At 44.1% G+C, this 19,144-nt stretch overlaps 1 protein-coding gene across 29 annotated transcripts in view; it reads right to left on the bottom strand.

Annotated features, from left to right (window-relative positions):
* The window catches only part of LOC112223237 (transcription factor 7-like 2), a 113,870-nt gene extending 94,970 nt beyond the window's left edge, over window positions 1–18,900 (bottom strand). For 10 of the 29 annotated variants that reach the window (XM_042305413.1, XM_042305414.1, XM_042305418.1 and 7 more), the window contains exons 1-3: window positions 18,302–18,899; window positions 18,087–18,153; window positions 17,809–17,933 (exon numbers count right to left, since the gene is read on the bottom strand). In XM_042305413.1, the coding sequence (XP_042161347.1) occupies window positions 17,809–17,933; window positions 18,087–18,153; window positions 18,302–18,490 (381 nt within the window). In that variant the 5' untranslated portion in view covers window positions 18,491–18,899. Of the gene's footprint in view, window positions 1–17,808; window positions 17,934–18,086; window positions 18,154–18,301 lie in introns of all 29 variants that reach the window. The other 19 variants (XM_042305422.1, XM_042305421.1, XM_042305436.1 and 16 more) reach the window with 6 other exon arrangements.
* Between the last annotated feature and the right edge of the window lie 244 nt (window positions 18,901–19,144).

Below are 19,144 nucleotides of genomic sequence, written 5' to 3' on the forward strand. Positions count from 1 at the left end.
AGAAAGAAGGCACTTATAAAAAGGTTGACTATGCCCTAGTCTTGATTTCAAGGCAAGGATGGCAACACCAGATGGACTGTATCCAGATGGTTGAAAAGTAACTGTTCTGGCTCTGTATCCATACTAGAGCAAACCTGAGTGATGGCTGCACTGTGGGGAAGAGTCAGAAATGGGGTTAATGGCTAGAGGACATAGAGCTTTTAACGTAGCAGGTTAGGAGAATTTATGAAGCAGATTAGGAGAATTAACGGAGCAGGTTAGGATAAGTAATGAAGCAGGTTAGGAGAATTAACGGAGCAGGTTAGGATAAGTAATGAAGCAGGTTAGGAGAATTTATGAAGCAGGTTAGGTTAATTAACGGAGCAGGTTAGGATAAGTAATGAAGCAGGTTAGGAGAATTTATGAAGCAGGTTAGGATAATTAATGAAGCAGGTTAGGATAATTTACATAGCAGATTAGGAGAATTAACGGAGCAGGTTAGGATAAGTAATGAAGCAGGTTAGGAGAATTTATGAAGCAGGTTAGGATAATTAATGAAGCAGGTTAGGATAATTTACATAGCAGGTTAGGAGAATTAATGAAGCAGGTTAGGAGAATTTATGAAGCAGGTTAGGATAATTAATGAAGCAGGTTAGGAGAACTTATGAAGCAGGTTAGGAGAGTTAATGTAGAAGGTTAGGATAATTTACGTAGCAGGTTAGGAGAATTAACGTAGCAGGTTAGGAGAATTAATGAAGCAGGTTAGGAGAATTTATGAAGCAGGTTAGGATAATTAATGAAGCAGGTTAGGAGAACTTATGAAGCAGGTTAGAATAATTAACGGAGCAGGTTAGGAGAATTTACATAGCAGGTTAGGAGAATTAACGTAGCAGGTTAGGATAAGTAATGAAGCAGGTTAGGAGAACTTATGAAGCAGGTTAGGATAATTAATGAAGCAGGTTAGGAGAACTTATGAAGCAGGTTAGGAGAGTTAATGTAGCAGGTTAGGATAATTTACGTAGCAGGTTAGGAGAACTTATGAAGCAGGTAAGAAGAATTAACATAGCAGGTTAGGAGAACTAACGTAGCAGGTTAGGAGAACTAATGTAGCAGGTTAGGAGAACTAACGTAGCAGGTTAGGAGAACTAACATAGAAGGTTAGGAGAACTAATGTAGCAGGTAAGGAGAACTAATGTAGCAGGTTAGGAGAAATAACGTAGCAGGTTAGGAGAACTAACGTAGCAGGTTAGCAGAACTAATATAGCAGGTTAGGAGAACTAATGTAGCAGGTTAGGATAATTAACGTAGCAGGTTAGGAGAATTAACGTAGCAGGTTAAGAGAATTAGGTTAAGTTTAGGAGAACTAATGTAGCAGATTAGGAGAATTAACGTAACAGGTTAGGAGAATTAACGTAGCAGGTTAGGAGAATTAGGCTAAGTTTAGGAAAATGGTTAGGGTTAGCTAAAATTAAGAAATAAAATCTACTTTTGACGTTCATTTTACATTCTGGCCATGACCAGAAATGGGTGGATAAACTTGAAAATAAAGGAAATTAGCAGGTGGGGCATGTTTCAGGTGTGATCAGGGCTTGTGTTGCTAAATCTCGGCTTCAGTCTGCTTCGCCGTGATGGATAGCTAATGAGCAAGAGAAAAATCCATTGGGTGATACCGCAGAATAACATCCATCGACAGGGCAGATCTCTAGTTCCCTCCCTATCAACGACGGGTTAGGGGGAAGAAAAGACAGGAGGATAGACGAGGACGGGGGGAATAGGAAAGGGGGAGTGTGAGAGAGAAAAAAAGTCCCAATGATGACACCTAAGTGCAAAGAACGATTAAGGATTTACTTTTCAAAAAGGACTCCCATTGATCTTTTTTGATAGACCTGCAATAAATCTAACTAGATCGACTCACATGAGAACGAAGCCTAATCCTTTAGTCAGATCCAGAAGAACTCCAACCAAACCAGCTGTTAATTTAGGCTTTACAAGATAAAGCAGGAGAAATCTAACCTGATGTACCCTAGGGCAAGGGCTTACATCATCTCTGTAAAGCAATCAACTTATTGCCAGTTTGGAGAGGTAATCAGAGCACACACTGTGAGTGAGAGAGCAAGGGGAGAGGAAGAGTGGAAGAGACATAAAGAAGAAGAGACACATATAACCCGAGAGGTAGAAAGTACAAAAAAACACTGAAAAGGGAAAAAAAGAGGTAAAATCTAGAAACATAGCCCAAATATTGCTACCCTGAAAACATATGTATTTTTTCCTCACATGGTGAACGTCTGGGCCTACCCCTACACAGGTCTATTGACTGAAACACTGACTACATGAAACAAAGATACAAAGATACAGACAGCTGAAGTGGAGCAGGCAGACAGACAGCTCAAGTAGAGCAGGCAGACAGTTGAAGTGGATCAGGCAGACAAATGAAGTGGAGCAAGCAGACAGACAGCTGAAGTGGAGTAGGCAGACAGCTGAAGTGGAGCAGGCAGACAGTTGAAGTGGAGCAGGCAGACAGTTGAAGTGGAGCAGGCAGACAACTGAAGTGGAGCAGGCAGACTGCTGAAGGGGTGGCAGGCAGTGTAGGCAGCCAGATCTATTTCTTGCCCTGAGCACCCTGTAATTCCCCTGGAGGCTGGCCCAGTCTCGGTCCCCTATGGCCGGTGCCACCTCACCCGGGCCTGCCATCCATAGTAATTAAAACTGTTATTTTTGTTCTCTCCCCTCACCGTCTTAGCGGAAGTATTGCAAGACGGCTTCCAGCCCACACGAGTAACAGGGTCTAATGTCTTTTTCAGCCATGCATCCTGTGTTTGTATGTGAGTGTGTGTATACCATTATGCATACCACACGCACGCACGCACGCACGCACGCACGCACGCACACACACACACACACACACACACACACACACACACACACACACACACACACACACACACACACACACACACACACACACACACACACAGTCATTAACCCCATCTCCTTGTCTATAATGCCCTGTTTACTACATGCAACAAGATCAAATCTCAAATCCAATTCCATGTCTTACAGACCCCTTCACGTTGTGGAGGAGGGGTGCAAAAAGCAGGCTCTGTAGTCTCTGGACACTGTCCAAGGGACACTGAACCTCAGGAGTCAAAACAAAACCACACGTGAAAGCAGAGCAAAAACAGATCCCCCCCTCGGCCCCCCTCATCCCCCTACCTCTCCGACATCGTGGTTACACTGGATGCACACAAGGATCACCACGACTTTGTGGGGCTCCTCTCTCCCCCTACAAATTGTGGCATGTTTTGGGGCTTTGACACGGACCAGTACTTGTGTGTATACAGGGCACATCCCATGTAAAGGAGAATGCCACTTTAGCTCCCCTCTATTGCCCTGTGCTATATTTACCGCCCTGCTAAACCGCCACCACCCCCACCCCGTCTTAAAAGAAAAGAGCCCAGTCCAGGCCTGTGGTTCTGACTACCCACTGGCACCTCTCACCACGGCCACGAGGTCACACTTTTAATTACACAGAAACAGTAATCTCACCAGACAGATGGCAAGCAGGCCGCCTCTCAATTACTTTATGCCCAATTGAATCATTACTGATGTTATTTGCTCAATTATGGCACACAAAAACACCACAAAACAGGATTTGCGCTACAAGTGTGGGGTGGGGGGAGCAGATGTGCCTCTTGCCAAGCATCTGTGACGGAGATCAAAACAGCGTGAAGAACACAAGCGTAGGGCGGTGTTACTTTCAAAAATATATATCTATCTATAATACTATATTCAGGGCCAGTGAAAACAGACCCTTATTTTTCATGAAGGAACCAAAATCATGGGCCTATGCAAAACGTGTCGGCTCCAAAACACCCCCTGTTTGGTAAACCACATAACAAGAGCAATTTATACTAAACCAAAATATAAAAGCAAACATGCGACAATTTCAAAGATTTTACAGAGTTACAGTTCATATAAGGAAATCTGTCAATTGAAATGAATTCATTCGGCCCTAATCTATGGATTTCACATGACTGGGCAGGGATGCAGCAATGGGTGGGCCTGGGAGGGCATAGGCCCACCCACTTGGCAACCAGGCCAACCCACTGGGGAGCCAGGCCCAGCCAATCAGAATGAGTTATTCCCCACGAAAGCGCTTTATTACACAATTTGGACGTACGGCCAAATTCTATAGAATGACATTGGAGGCAGCCAATTGCATGCACAGTACCTCCAACATTGTGTTGTGTTACAAAACTGCACATTTTAAAGTGGCCTTTTACTCCATCCCACCAAAACTGGCTGAAATTTCACAGTATTGTTCCAACCTTAGTGTGGAAATACATATAAAACGCAGGTAAAGCACGTTTTTGATTGCATTGGGCCTTTAAAAGGAGCGAGGGAAGACATTTGGTTTATGGTTTTCTCTGGGCCCAGCGGTTGTCTTTGGAGAACATCCCGGGGCTCGGCTCCTATCCTGAAAATCCAGCAGTGAGCGAGCTCTGCTCAGTGTCCAACCTGCCGATGCTTCGCTCTTCCTGCCAACGGCTTCTGTGAACAATTAGAGGTTGGCTTCCCAGGGTCTCTGATCACAGCTCTCCAAGCATCTCAATCTCTGGCCAATCAGCTCGAATGTGTTGGCTACTCAGACATGCTTGAAACCAACACTGATACTGATATTGATTTGATATTACAAAATGTCACGGCCAAAACCAATGAAGACACAAATCCTGGTTCGTTAAGGCTAGAACTTAATAGCACATGTATTGCTGCACCGATGCTTGTGTAAATACTTGAACTGAGGCTTTAATCGAGCCAAGAGAGATAAATGCTTTGGTCTTTCGGGTTGTAAATCCTCTGGCTGATTGGCTGCCCGTTTGGTCATTGGGTATATATTTTGCCCTGCTTGGTTGCACCCTGGGGTGTCATGTTCTTTGACTTGTATACGGAGCTTCGTGCCACTGGGGGCTGGAGTCCAACAGGCCGGAGGAGGGCTATTGATCTACCCGAACCATCATAGGGACAAGGAGAACATCAATGCAACACAAACGTTTCCCAACCCAACAAGAACACTCTGGTCACTCCCACCTCTTCTCCTCGATTAGAAAGGAGCAACGTGGGCTAAACCAGCACAGGAACTTCCAGGGGGATATATACGGGTCAAGCTGAGACTGACTCGCCAGGTCAGTCACTTTCAGATGCGGCCAATTCTGAATCCGTATATAATGGCTGTGAAAAACATTTGTCTCCCTCACGACACTAATAAGACCGACAGCTCCCCGCTAAACGGGAACAGTTGTGTCGAGCGGCACGTCCTCTGCTGTAAAACGACCCTCGGGACATATAGAGAACTTCCAAGCAGTTTCTTTTGAGTCGGGGTGAGGAATTCCCTTGGCCTATAGAACGCGGTCAGCAGTTGTTCTCCCAAGAGGGCGTGATGAGCGACTGGGAAGGAGGGAGGATGGCTGGATGTAACCAACCACATGTCAAATTGAGAAAGAGGGATTCTTCCAGAGCGATTTAGAAAATGTGGAGGTCCGCAAAGCGATCCCGCAGGCCACGTTACAGGATGAGGAGGGTTGGTGGGCAGAGTTCGTCTCTCATGCACATCCACTCTGTGGCCCTGGAAATAAGAGTTCCCCGTTGTAATCTCCAACTCTGCCATGATATCGGCGTTAAAGTGTGGGGGAATAGCAGCCAAGTTAACTAAGGGAGATAATATATTATAATACTGCAGGTCGTTTAGCAGATGCTTTCATCCAAAGCGACTTCCAGTCATGCGTGCATACATTTTACATATGGGTGGGCCTGGGAATCGAACCGACGATCCAGCCGTTGCAAGCGCCATGCTCTACCGACTGAGTCATACAGGACCACCAGCATCTGCTCTGGCAAGCTGGAAGGACCTGAGCCTACAGCTCCAATCACTTGGCCTATACTGCAAACTGACCCACATCCTTAAACAATCAAATGTCAACACTGGTCCACAGTAGGAGCATCCAGTGGCTTACTAACAACACTAAGCAATGGGACTACAGTAGTTTCAGACCAAATGATCCCTGCTGAGATTAGGGTGAAGAATTCCACCGAATGCCGTCTCCTTACCCCCTCACCACGGCCATGGACTCCTGCCCTCCCAGCTGCTGTGTGTGTGGCAGGGGGAGCGCCATGGCAGGCAACTCTGACACCTGTCCCTGACAAGTCCCAGCGTTCACACAGTAACTAAAGCTCGCTGCCTGGAAGTCAGGTGAAAAACACGAACCCCCACTTCCTGACAGCACACACACACACACAGTAGACTACACGCTTTGCAATATCCCAACCAAGAGGCACTTAAGTGTTATCCAGACCACTTACAAAGCCTCAATACCATGGCTAGAGATACCCTCATGTCTCTCAGATTCAATCTGTGGCTTGGAGCTGTAAAATGTTACTTCCCCCAGTCTCTCGCCCACCCTGCTGTAACCACCAGGGTTTTTTTTTGCATAGCGCTCGACTTGCGTAACTGTCGACTGGTTTCTCTCTCGGGAGACAATGACTGTGTTCAGAGCAGGCCAAATCTTTCCATTTTAAATAGGCTAGAGATTGTGAGAGAGACAAGACGATTGGTCCACTGTTTAAAAAAAAACACTTCTATGAGAGTTGTGTAACATACAGGTAACTGCCCAAATAAAGGAAACACCAGCATCGTGTCTTAATAGGGCGTTGGGCCAACATGAGCCCGAACAGCTTCAATGCGCCTTGGTATAGATTCTACAAGTGTCTGGAACTCCATTGGAGGGATGCGACAACATTCTTCCACAAGAAATTCCATCATTTGGTGTTTTGTTGACAGTCGTGGAAAATGATCTCAGGCTCCAGAATCTCCCATTGGTGTTTAATTGGGTTGAGATCTGGTGAATGAGATGGCATATGGTTTACATCCTTTTCATGCTCATCAACCATTCAGTGACCACTCGTGCCCTGTGGATGGGGGCACTGTCATCCTATGGGGGCACAGCCATGATAGGCAAAATAATGGCCTGTAATGTTATACATGATCCGAAGCACAATGGGATGTTTACTGCTTAATTAACTCAGGAACCACACCTGTGTGGAAGCACCTGCTTTAGTATACTTTGTATCCCTCATTTACTCTGAGTGTTTCCTTTATTTTGGCAGTTACCTGTACAGTGCGTTGTTTTTTTAAGGGAACAGTGAGAAGCACAGATAGGTAAGACTGCCTGGGGCTGAGGCCCTGAGCCTTGTGTGCCTGGAGTAAACGTCGGAATCCACGCTGTAATTGTAACTTAATTGTAAACTCCCCTGAGTTCACTGAGAGTATCAAAGTCTAGCTGGGTCAGGGAGTGTGTAATTGAGTTGTACAGTCCAACAACAGCTACAACTGACACTGCTGCAGCTACTGTGAATCCTTCTACTATTACCACTACTAGTGCTTCTTTACCCATAATATACTTTATGTGCGCTATATAGTGCGTTTGTGGGGGTTGTGGGGGTTCAAGCTGCGTGCTGGGGCAGAGGCCTGAGCCTGATTGAGTGTTGCAGCCCCTGGTATGGAGATGCTGCCGGTGCTCACTCTGCCACATGGCCGAGCACCGCCCCTTTCCCCGCCTCATTTGCACGGCTGTCCCGCTTTCTGCACTCAGTGTATCTTTTTGTCATTTCCCTGCCAAGGGTCCATTTGTATTATCTGCCGAAATGGCAGGCAGAGGGAGGAGGAGGTAGCGAAGAGGGGGTAGGCAGGAGGAGGTAGGGAGGAGGAGGTAGGGAGGAGGGGGTAGGGAGGAGGAGAAAACAGGGGAGTCTTGTACCAAGGAGACTGTGTTTTTCTACAGCGGCGCTTCTCAACACCAACCTCCCCCCAGAACACACACACAGGCGGACGGACACTGAGGCCCAACTCCCCCTCCCTGACTAATGTGCCCCGACACTCGTACATCACCCATAAATTGGCCAAATGAATTAACCATGACCTCTGCTTAGCGTTACAGCCTTTAAATGGTTTTCCCCCTCCTCAGGTCTGGCCAATAATTGCATTTATCCATCTTGTTGAAGCGCAGTTTACACACTTGCTAACATCATGCCAATCCCGGCTACATTTTCCGCTCCAATGGCGGGAGTGAGGGAGATTTGTCATCGGATCATAACAGGTAATTCGAACAACAATTAGTCTGATGACTTCACTGTATGTCAATGTCTGGCTGCCCAGTACGCAAGGCCTTGGTGGAACTATCTATTTAAACCCCACTCTTTCTCAACTCAAACCTCGCAATTCTTTAATATCAGTCACGCAAACCTCCAGGTTGAAGAAACAAAGCCGGCCATGGTTGTGGTATCTGGTAAATGAGGGTGGTGAGCGACCACACACAGACAGACCACGCTATAGCTGTGAACACTGGTGTTGGTGGGGTTCATCTCTACACTTGTGTTGTGTTTGAACAGTAGTGCATCAGACACTCTGGGGTCCACAGGACAATTCAGCAATGTAAACACAGAGGAACTTCCTTCCCCTCCAGTCCTTCAGGCCGGCACTGAGACGACCCACTGTTTAAACAGCAGAGAATTCCTCCGGCCGCCTGGCCCTACCAGAGCAGCTGCTCTCCACTGAGACCTCAGTGTGGGGCGGACCAGAGAGAGAGAGAGTAACGTCAAAAAGTCCTCGGGGTCATCCTCCAAAGATAAATACATATTTAAATACATAATGGCCATAACAGGTTAACTTTGACCACTGTGATGTCTGAATGGGTTTTATTTGTTCACATACAATGCTAGGGCAGTGACCTGGGCACAGGCAGATGAGCTAACCAGAATATCAAGAGTTAAAACTGAAATCTTGCCACTCAACACCACCTGTTATGACAAAGCCAGCAATTTATCTTTATTGGTATTTGAAAAATGCAAAGCACGGTGCTCCATAAAGATAGAGGGGAAGTAAAGGGGAAGATTTTTTTTAAAACTCCTCGTTCTAAAGGGCACCGTGACAGACGTCACAAGGGCCAGTCACATGACCCTCATTGTCCACCCCCGCAAAATGACACCATGGCGACCGAGACGCTTACTGTCGGTTGTGTGGACCACGTACAATATTTCATTCATCACTTAAGTTCTCAAATCTCTTATGATAATTATGATATCATGTAAATCCTTTCAATTGACTGTCAATCAAACCTGTTATATCACTATAATAGGCCTAATATAGAAAATCAGAGGCAACTTCCTTTTCCCTGTAGATATTGACCTTAGTGCTATATGACTGTGAACAACAGGTCATGATTTAAACCCAAACCTTATTTCAACCTTGCTGAATCCAATTGTCCTCCACTTCAACAGGGCAAAATTCCCTCTGCTTTTCAATTGATTTGGTCCTCAGTCCGCATCCATCCCCTCTGGCTGACAGCGAAGGCCACTCATCCCACCTCGGGCCAGTTGTCCAAACAGACACTCAATTCACTTTGACCCCTTAGGGAGCCAATTGACAATTCACTCAGTGCTGGGAGTCAATTTCCTCACGTTTGGAATTGACCCTAAACATAGCTGACCCCATTCCTCAGTGGAGTAGAGTGCATTAGGGAGATTTAAACCTATGCTTTTCACACAAACGACCCCCCCCCACCACCTACTCAAACACACAGACCATAACATACAATTATATCCCACAACAGAATGAGATGTGCTATTCAATCTACTCTACAGCCTACTAGGAGCCCACTGTAGCATGTGCCCATGTGACCAGTACTTCTCATGATATGTTATCTACTGTGAACAAATCTACTTCAAAAGCTGTCCTTTTTAAGAGGGACAATATTATCATGTGCAAATAGATTTCTAATCGGCAGCAAAAGAGTGGACACTGGAAATTGTCTCTTAATCTATTGGGAAATTGGTGCACAGACCCGGATGATCTCTAAGTACTCCACATTGCGTGTGTGCAAAGGGCTTAAATTTCATTAGCCTTGTGCATTTTTACGTACAGTAATCTCTGCAACATTTTGTTCTAAATCCCACAATAATCTGGAGATTAGCAGATGATTTTATTTCTGCTATGGCTCTGAAACTCCCTCACCTTTTCAAGCAGTTATCAACCAACCTTTTACAGCAAAAAAGCAAACAATCACCTCCTTAGTGCACTCACACACACACACACACACACACACACACACACACACACACACACACACACACACACACACACACACACACACACACACACACACACACACACACACACACACACACACACACACTCACACACACACACACACACACACACACACACACACACACACACACACACACACACACACACACACACACACACACACACACACACACACACACACACACACACACACACACACACACACACACACACACACACACACACACACACACACACACACACACACACACACACACACACACACACACACACACACACACACAAACACACACACACAAACACACACAAACACACACACACACACACAGCACTCCTCAGAGCTTATCCTCCCACAATGAAGAGTATAATTAGAATATAACATGTGCATAGTTTTATCACCTTTCTCTTCTCAATGATGCATTTAATACAAAACGGTCCCTCACATCTTAAAAGGTTTGGGTCCAGATTATCCGAACAAACATAAAATTGCAATCACAACCTGGACAGACAGACCCATCTCAAGGATGTCAAATGATCTATGCTCCTTACAAATACAGAAACCCTTGACATTTGTGAATACATTAAATACAGCAGATAATCACCATAACAGGATACACTGGTAAGACGGCTGCCTCTTTTAACGCAGGACCTAATATTGTAATGACAATGACTTTACATTTGCAATTTCTTTTCCCTTTCAAGTTAAAAATACACTTATAGGTTTGTTGTAGTTTATAACAATGGTGAGATGCTACAAGGATGAATAAATCCTAAAGGGTTCACATATTTTCTCCAAACATTGCAGGCAATTATTCATAATCACTTCTCCCAAAACACCAAGCCCTCCTGAGTGAGATTTCCGCACAGTGGAACATTCTAGAGCGTTCTACCACATCCATAAAAGGCTGGCCAACCACAGGTGATCCCTGCACATTGGCACGGCTCGTTATTATATAGCCCAACATGACCATTAGGGGTTGTGATAAGTGTTACACAAACCGCAGACACACAGGCGTGCGAGCTGCGCACGCACACACACATGCAAACACACACACACACACGCGCGCGCGCGCAAGCAAACAGACAGACACTCCAATGGAAAACTCAACCACTCCTATCACTCGTCATAAAAGGGTCAGAGAGGCAGCTCTTTTCCCAACAGACAGCACTCTGCACTTTGACCCTCCCCAAACACACTCCAATCCAAACATATGCCTGGCACCACCAAATTCCCCCACTGTCACACAATCCTCTCGCCCACCAATGCTTTTAGGGCGGACATTTTGATGATGAGACGTAGACACAGGAGGAGGTAAATACTGTAGAGAAGTGGCCAGATTCATTAAGAGGAAAAGCCACACACATGGCCTGTCCGTCAAGCTCGGCAATAAACTTGCCCCCCTCCCTCTTCTCCTAGTCCCGCTGTTTTTTTGGGTGGGATAAATGTGAGGCCTGGAGGCACTATTATTTGGACATTAACCAGGAACTGTCGCTGCTCTCATTGCCCGGCATTAACAGCAATTATGCGCCCTATTCAACCGGCCTTTGTGCGACCCCCCACACACACACACACACACACACACACACACATCGATGGACTCATTTCCCGCTTTTCTTAACCCCCCCAACGCATTCTCTCCCACGCCGCCGGTAAACTGCTTTCGCTGCTGGGCTTGAATGAATGAGTTCATGGAAATATGCACACAGACAAAAAAATAAATATACCTAGTGTAAATGTTATCAATAATAGCATCAATAATTATTTCCCCCACCAAAAAACCAGACAGTAAAATACCGTGCACGTGCATTAGAAAAATGCAACACACTTAATGATACAGTGTTTCCCTATGAAAAGGTCTGTGGTATGACGATCATGAAATGATCATTAAACAGACAATCAATACTACAGATGTACCACAGAGCTATTTGTGGACACAAGAAAGAGTAGCTGCTGATATTACAACAGCTAATGGGGATCCAAATACCCCAGAAATCGTATCTTTGTACTGGCTGCAGTGCAAAACCCAGCTCTATTATAAAGGAATACAACTACCACCTACTCTAAACTATATTGATTCTATAATTGATGGAGAGAGAAAAAAATATTTCAGCTTCAGTAGAATTACAGAATAAAGGGGTGAGATTGTCAATCTTAAGGAGTCATTGCCTGTAAGGTAAGCCTTGACATCTCGACTAGCAGTCCAGGGCTAACTCATCCGACGCTCGCAGCACGTGCATTTGTGTCAGAACCATTTAAAAGGTATTAGGACAATACAACAAAGAACCATAAGAACTGCCACTTGAAATTCAGGGAACATCCATGCATTTTGCATGTGTCCGATCTAGGGAGCATAGAATATCCAATATATGAGTGCATATTGCATGCACATACTGTGCCGCACATATATGGGACACACATGCACACACACACACACACCCACAGATAGGCAATCATTAGATTTCCATGTTTCAGGGAGCCCCAAGCCCTGTGGGCCCGGCAGCAAGACTATGTTTAACAGATGACAAAAGTTGCATTCCAGATGTACAGTGAGATCTTTGTGTTGAGCTTTATGGAAATGCATGGGAGCCAGAGACAGAGAGATGGAGAGAAAGGGAGAGAGGGGGGGGGTGAGTGGAAAAGAAGAAGAATGAGAGCACCAGTCCACAGCTGCTAAGCCAATGCTGTTTCTTTAACAGAATAGCATACAACGGTATGGCCCAGCGATAGGGAAGTGGAAGGTTAGGGGGTGAAAGTGTTTTTGTCGGTAGTCTATGCAATTTGCTTTACCAGCCACAGTTCTATTGAGGAACAAACATTGTATATTTCAGTTATAGGTCTATTACAATTGAATGAAACCCATCACCTTTTTGAAAACCTTAGATTTAGAGTTCTATTACACAAAAACCCATCGCATAGGTTTGATAGGTAAACATAAGGGGACAAAAGAAGAATGAACTATACCCAAACTTTATTCACTACCAGTAGGGAACTATTCCCATCCCAGTGTTTAAAGACCGAATTAAAAACACGCCCACAAACGTGTTGCACTGACTTATTTTTGTGTGTGTGTCGTTTCAAACCAACTGATGGAGAGTTTTGAATGCTTTCACACAGCTTTGCCTGCCAACATCATCAGCATAAGACAATTAAGCCCTGCCAACGAAAGAAAAAAAACATCTCTGTAAATATTTACAGCGCAAATCTTTTCCATTCATTCACCAGGCGCTAACAAAACCTTACTGTACTCTCCCTCTCTAACCCCCCTCTTTCTCTACATCTGCGATTCATTGACTTTACAATTTACCACATGTCGAGATGGGAGAGGTCGAGACTCCATCTGAATCACGGCACAAATATGCGAGTGATTTATTGTTTTAAAAGCCGTGGGCCGATTTAGTGCAACTCCACTTTTCCTGAGCATTACTCCTATTGGCAGACCATGAACAATTACAGTTTGGACTAATTAAGCTGAGAGAATGTGCTGTGCGCCGCTAATGTCTAGCAGGCCCCAATTTTTGTTTAATGGTGCCAAACTTTGCTCCCCAACTTAACTCCCTCAAATCCAAAACAGATTGCACTTTTTATGGGTGTTTATCAAGCTCAAGAAAAATAAAGATGTTTTCTTTTCCTTGCATGGGATGAGAGGAGCAGAGAGGTGGAAGGGGGGGAGGAAAGATAGAGAGAAAGAGAGAGAGGGAGAGAGAGAGCGGGTCCTGTTTCCACTATACGTTGTAAACAAAAGTGATTTGCAGGACAAAAGGATCACAACCTTAATAAATTCGGAGTGCGTTTTGCGAGGTGAAACACAAAATGTGGACGCATAGTGCCATGAACCCCCTGCGGATAGCAATTAGGTCCTATTAACATGTAAAGCCGATGTGATAAGGTTTGGGTCTATCCCCTAAATCCACATGAAGCTATCTTTCCTCACCTCGCAGGGACAAGCCATTCAGAGCTGCACCAGAACACACACAATCCACATCATAAACCATTGTTATGCATATGCTGCTAACATATTTAAAAAGATACCGTCTGTGTCAATTCCAAAATATTGGACATACCATCACATCTACATAAACACAAAGGACTACGCTAGGTGCTATTTCCAGGCTGATGTTCAATTACAACTGCTAAATCGGATGTTAATTGCAATAATCTTACCACAAATCCACCATTCCCTCCAAAAACATGTAAAAATGGCATGTCATTAATTGTGAAGGCAAGTAGTATTCTTTTTTTTTTTAAATAGATGGGTCTACCACAATAGGAGAGATACTGGTGCAGCAATACAAGTGAAACAAAGAAAAGAGAGAAAAAAGCTATTGGTATAGCTAACCACACATAGCTGCTCGCCGAGCTTGCTGTGGAATCGCCACGGGTCTCGGGAGCGTATTTTTTCCCCACTCTAAATAGACCAGTGGAATCTTGGTGTTGTGTTCTCTCTCCCTCTCTCTTTTTTTGTTCATTTTTTAAAACTAATCGTAATTATACAACGAAACCCAAAACCCCAGCCAAAAGCCTGCTTGCCCCGGGAATTATGGGGCCAGGGGTGGCGTCAAATATCTTAACATTCAAAAGTCCGAGAGGCAGTAAATAAACCCAGTAGATTTATGGCCCTGCAGCCCTATGCCAGAGTTCTTGGAACCCCGCTCTCTCGCCTCTCTGCAGACCTGTTGAGGTGTGACGTTAGCCCGTAGCGCTGGAGCTAACCCATCACCTTTTCAGAAAGACCCATGTTAGCATTAGCATCTGCACAATCGCAGAGAGAGTGAGAGGGAGAGAGAGAGAGAGAGAGAGAGAGAGAGAGAGAGAGAGAGATGCAAGAAACAGTATGGCACCGGGGGTTAGCTGGCCAGGCCTCTTCACCAATTCATCCTGCTCCTACTGAACCAGCAGACCTTTGTGTGAGGTTGGAAAAGGAGGGAGGGGAAGGAAGTGAGGAACGAGGGAAAGAGGGAGGAGAAGAGGGCAGGAGGCCTAACACCCTGGGCACAACATCATGTCAAATTGCTAAATGATCCCAAATTGTACAGCTTTTTAGACTTAGGTGGTTGGAAAAACAAACTCTCGCTCATTATAGCTCTCTGAGGTCAGACAAATTATAGTGACCTCCACACACACACACACACACACACACACACACTCACACTTCAAAAACACATGCCGTAACGGAATCACAGGAAGCATAGAAAGGCGTGCCGAAAATGTTAAGATCACAGCCCACTGACAAAAAGGAGAACTCAATTGGTAAGACCGTAGCATCACTAACACCACAATCGTATCACCTTGGACCAATAAAAGCCTAAAGGTATGGAAACAAAAAAACTAAAATGTGCACACACATGCCAAAACATGAATTTCAAAAATAATAGTATTGCGCCGTCTGCGCCAACGAGACCGGAAATCGATTAAATTCGAAAATTGGACAACCGACGACGCCTGCTATATCAAAGAACTGTAACATCACAATGGAGTGAGCTAGCCATTTCCAATCACAGACACAGTACCAGTCATATTCCGCAGCCTTCATTACTAGTTAGGGAGGAAGACAGATAATCAATGCCCAGGTGAATTATTGATGCTATACATTTATGAATACAACGGACACAAAACATCAAAGCTCTACCGTCTGGACACACACGGTGTAAAAAGGAGGGCTGGGTTCGTGCAGTAGGTAAACCACCGTCAGTCTAAAAAGGTATGACGTACTCTCAGGGGAGGAAGAATAAAGCTGTACTGCACATTTATAGTGCAGTTCTATTTGTGCAATAAAATGATATCACGTGTGCAATGTCGCCTTGCTTTGTAAACCAATTACAAAGCAAACACGGTTCGCTAGGCATTTCTGAAATGTTATTTTGTGCAGATGATCTTATCCCACATACAGGCAGGTGATGGGGAATGACAGTGACCAAAAAGGCTAATATGACAATGTTCCTGATTAGGAATTACCTCTGAACTAATGGGCAATAGGAGGAAGACTGTACACAGACCCGAGATCAGATTGAGACATGTACAGCAGCATCTTCTTACAGAGCAATGGCATTCCACGACTTTATTCTTGCCCGTTGAAATAAGAAGCCAGCTTAAAGTGTGTGTGTGTGTGTGTGTGTGTGTGTGTGTGTGTGTGTGTGTGTGTGTGTGTGTGTGTGTGTGTGTGTGTGTGTGTGTGTGTGTGTGTGTGTGTGTGTGTGTGTGTTAAAGGGAAAGAATGGCAATTGGTCTCAAATATGCACGATACACACATTTAATAAAATACCTAATCATAAAATATACAAATAGCAAGATAATTCAATAAGATGTCCAAAAAAAACAACAAACAACAAAATAGCTGTTTAATTATTTTGTAGACATGTTATAAGACATGCTTAACATGTGTCAGACACAAAAGGATGCATTGCATTGTCCATCACACGTGTGTTGATTTTCAGGGTGTGCCTGATGCACTAAATTGAGGAAACAAATATGAATTTAATTACCAAAAGGCGTATATGGGGGTAAGTTCATATTTCCTAATGCCAGTTTTTTTTTTGCCTTAACCTTGTAAAATTAGATGACATGTCCTAAAGCGACGACTTGTAATTGCAACCATAAAAAATGGAAAGAAGAATGGTTTAGAAAATGATCCCGCTTAAGCATTGCCCAGTGGGACTTGGAGGTGGCGAGTAATTGAGTAAGTTTGCATAATTATAGCAAAGCTGATAGCCTCTAATAAATAAGATGAATTTATTCATAAATAACGTTTTACATGGCACATGCTTTTAAGAGCGATGGTTTACCCGTTACAAGCTAGAGTGGTATGCAAGCAGTACATAGGCTACAACACTGCAGCATGTCAAATTCTAACATTATTTCCAGCCTATACATCAATTGTTTTAGATTGAAATGTTTGAGGGAAAAATGTGAATGTCTGCATATTCAAAGTAACTGTCAATGACAGGCCTCTTTCAGCTAATGTCAATGCCTTTAAGACAGATGCAAATTCAATCAACTAATCAACACGTTGGTTTTGTTTTTAGAAGGTTCCTTCTCAATGCTCTTCTGAGTTTCCTTTATGTTGATATATTTATCTAAACGTACTTGTGCTAGGTGTTACTACACAGTACCAAGAAGGTTTAAATGGGTCATGAGTTTTAAGCATTAAAGTTAAAAAAAGGTTTTCAATGACGTTGTGAAAACAACGTAGCCAAGGCAGAGTACAACATTATATTAGGGGGCAGTATAAAATCAAAGCCAGAAGCAGCCTATCTGAAACTCACATTATAATACAATAACAACAAGAAAAACAAGAATCATTTTTAATTGTCCACTATAAACTGAAATGTTTTTATTAAAATTAATGTTTATGTTTTATATTATAATTTGATCACAGGTGAACAAGAAATAGATTATTCATCATATGCACATGACCTTGCATACAATTGTTTATATTTGAGGTGATGGAAACGCATTGAGTATCCCTACTCCTATAGAATGCTATCGGCTTCAGAGAGACATGCAGGGACACTGTGTTGCAAGCGACATGCATGCCATTGTACAGTTCATAAATTGTGAAACTTCTGTCTACATTTAACAACTAAACACACCTAGCTGGGTGACAATGCGCGTTTACTCTAGGGGCTACTTGGGTTGTGTCCACTAATGTATAGGTGTAAATAAACGAACTTACTGTGCGAGCTGTTGGAGAAAGTGATCCATTCGGAAGGTACGGGCTTGTAAGATCGGGGATCATTATAAATGGATAGCCCGGGTACGGTGGGCTCTTGAACAGCCCTCCATCTTGCCTTTTCGCAGCTAACATGGCGGGGGAAAAGAATAACTTTTATAAGTGCCTTGAAAACTTTGATGCCTCTGAGATTCCAGAAGAAACTCATTCGGCACGCTCATATAGTGCCATTGTGTAAAAATCTAAGAGACAAGAGCGTGAACGGAAAAGCAGAAACTCACCCTCCTCTAAACTTTCTCTTGTTTTGTCTCTGAAAGTTTCAGATCTAGGCGGAGGCCGTCTTTCCGCCTTGAAATGCAACGAAACACAGGGGTTGCATTAAAGAAACACATAGGGAAATCATTACTTTTTAAATACCGTGGTTTCACTGCACATTTCGCGCACAATAAGTAAATGGTTGCAAACTACCGAATGGACAATCGATTATTTCACTTACCTCCGAATCCGACGAGCTGTTTTGATTTGTTTCTGATTCATTTACAAGAGAAGATTTGACATCTGCTAAATCCCTTTCTGCTGATAAATTCTCCGAAATTTTTTCCTCCTGCTCCCCTTCGTCTTTGAAGGAAATCATTTCATCGTTCGCACCCAAATCGTCCCCTCCACCGCCGTTGAGCTGCGGCATTTTCCCGAGCAATTTTGGGGGGCAAAAACACAAAGTTTTAAACCCTTGATCTTGGTGATCTAGAATCCGAGTTAAAGTTTAGAGTCTGTATTGGCGTTTTCCAAGCACTGGCGGTTAGTACAAACTAAAAAAGAAGGGGAATCTTGGCAGAAAAAGAAGCCGGAGATGGAGCTGAGCCGCTCGGATTGAGTGAGTTGAAGTTGGTCGGAGTGGTTTTCAGTTCAAAGGCGGCGCTGATTGACAGATAGAGAGGGATGGAAATAGAGAGAGTCTGGATTCAGGATTATTGACAGGGAGAAACACACAAGAAACTAATGAGATTCAAAAAGGGAGGGACTTGAAGTGACGTTTTTATAAATAGGGAGAGAGAGAAAAAAGCCTGGAGGAAGCAGGCGGACGAGTGTGCAGTTAGAGAAGGCAGTTTGGGTGAGGAACGCAGGACAGTGAAGCGCCCGTTTGCTTTTGTGCTGGAAAAGCAAAATAGGCTGAAGTAGCCTACTTGTAAATGCGGATTCAACATATGGGCGGTCACCCACTGAAAATGAATAGAGAGCACATCCTTATTTTCTCCCGTTTCAAAATGTAGCAATTTTGAAAAGCCACGGCATAGGGGCCAAAGGTTTACTGCGCATGCTTTCCAGGATAAACTTAAAT

The sequence above is a fragment of the Oncorhynchus tshawytscha genome, linkage group LG24 (assembly GCF_018296145.1).
Source record: "Oncorhynchus tshawytscha isolate Ot180627B linkage group LG24, Otsh_v2.0, whole genome shotgun sequence".
Lineage (NCBI taxonomy): Eukaryota > Metazoa > Chordata > Actinopteri > Salmoniformes > Salmonidae > Oncorhynchus > Oncorhynchus tshawytscha.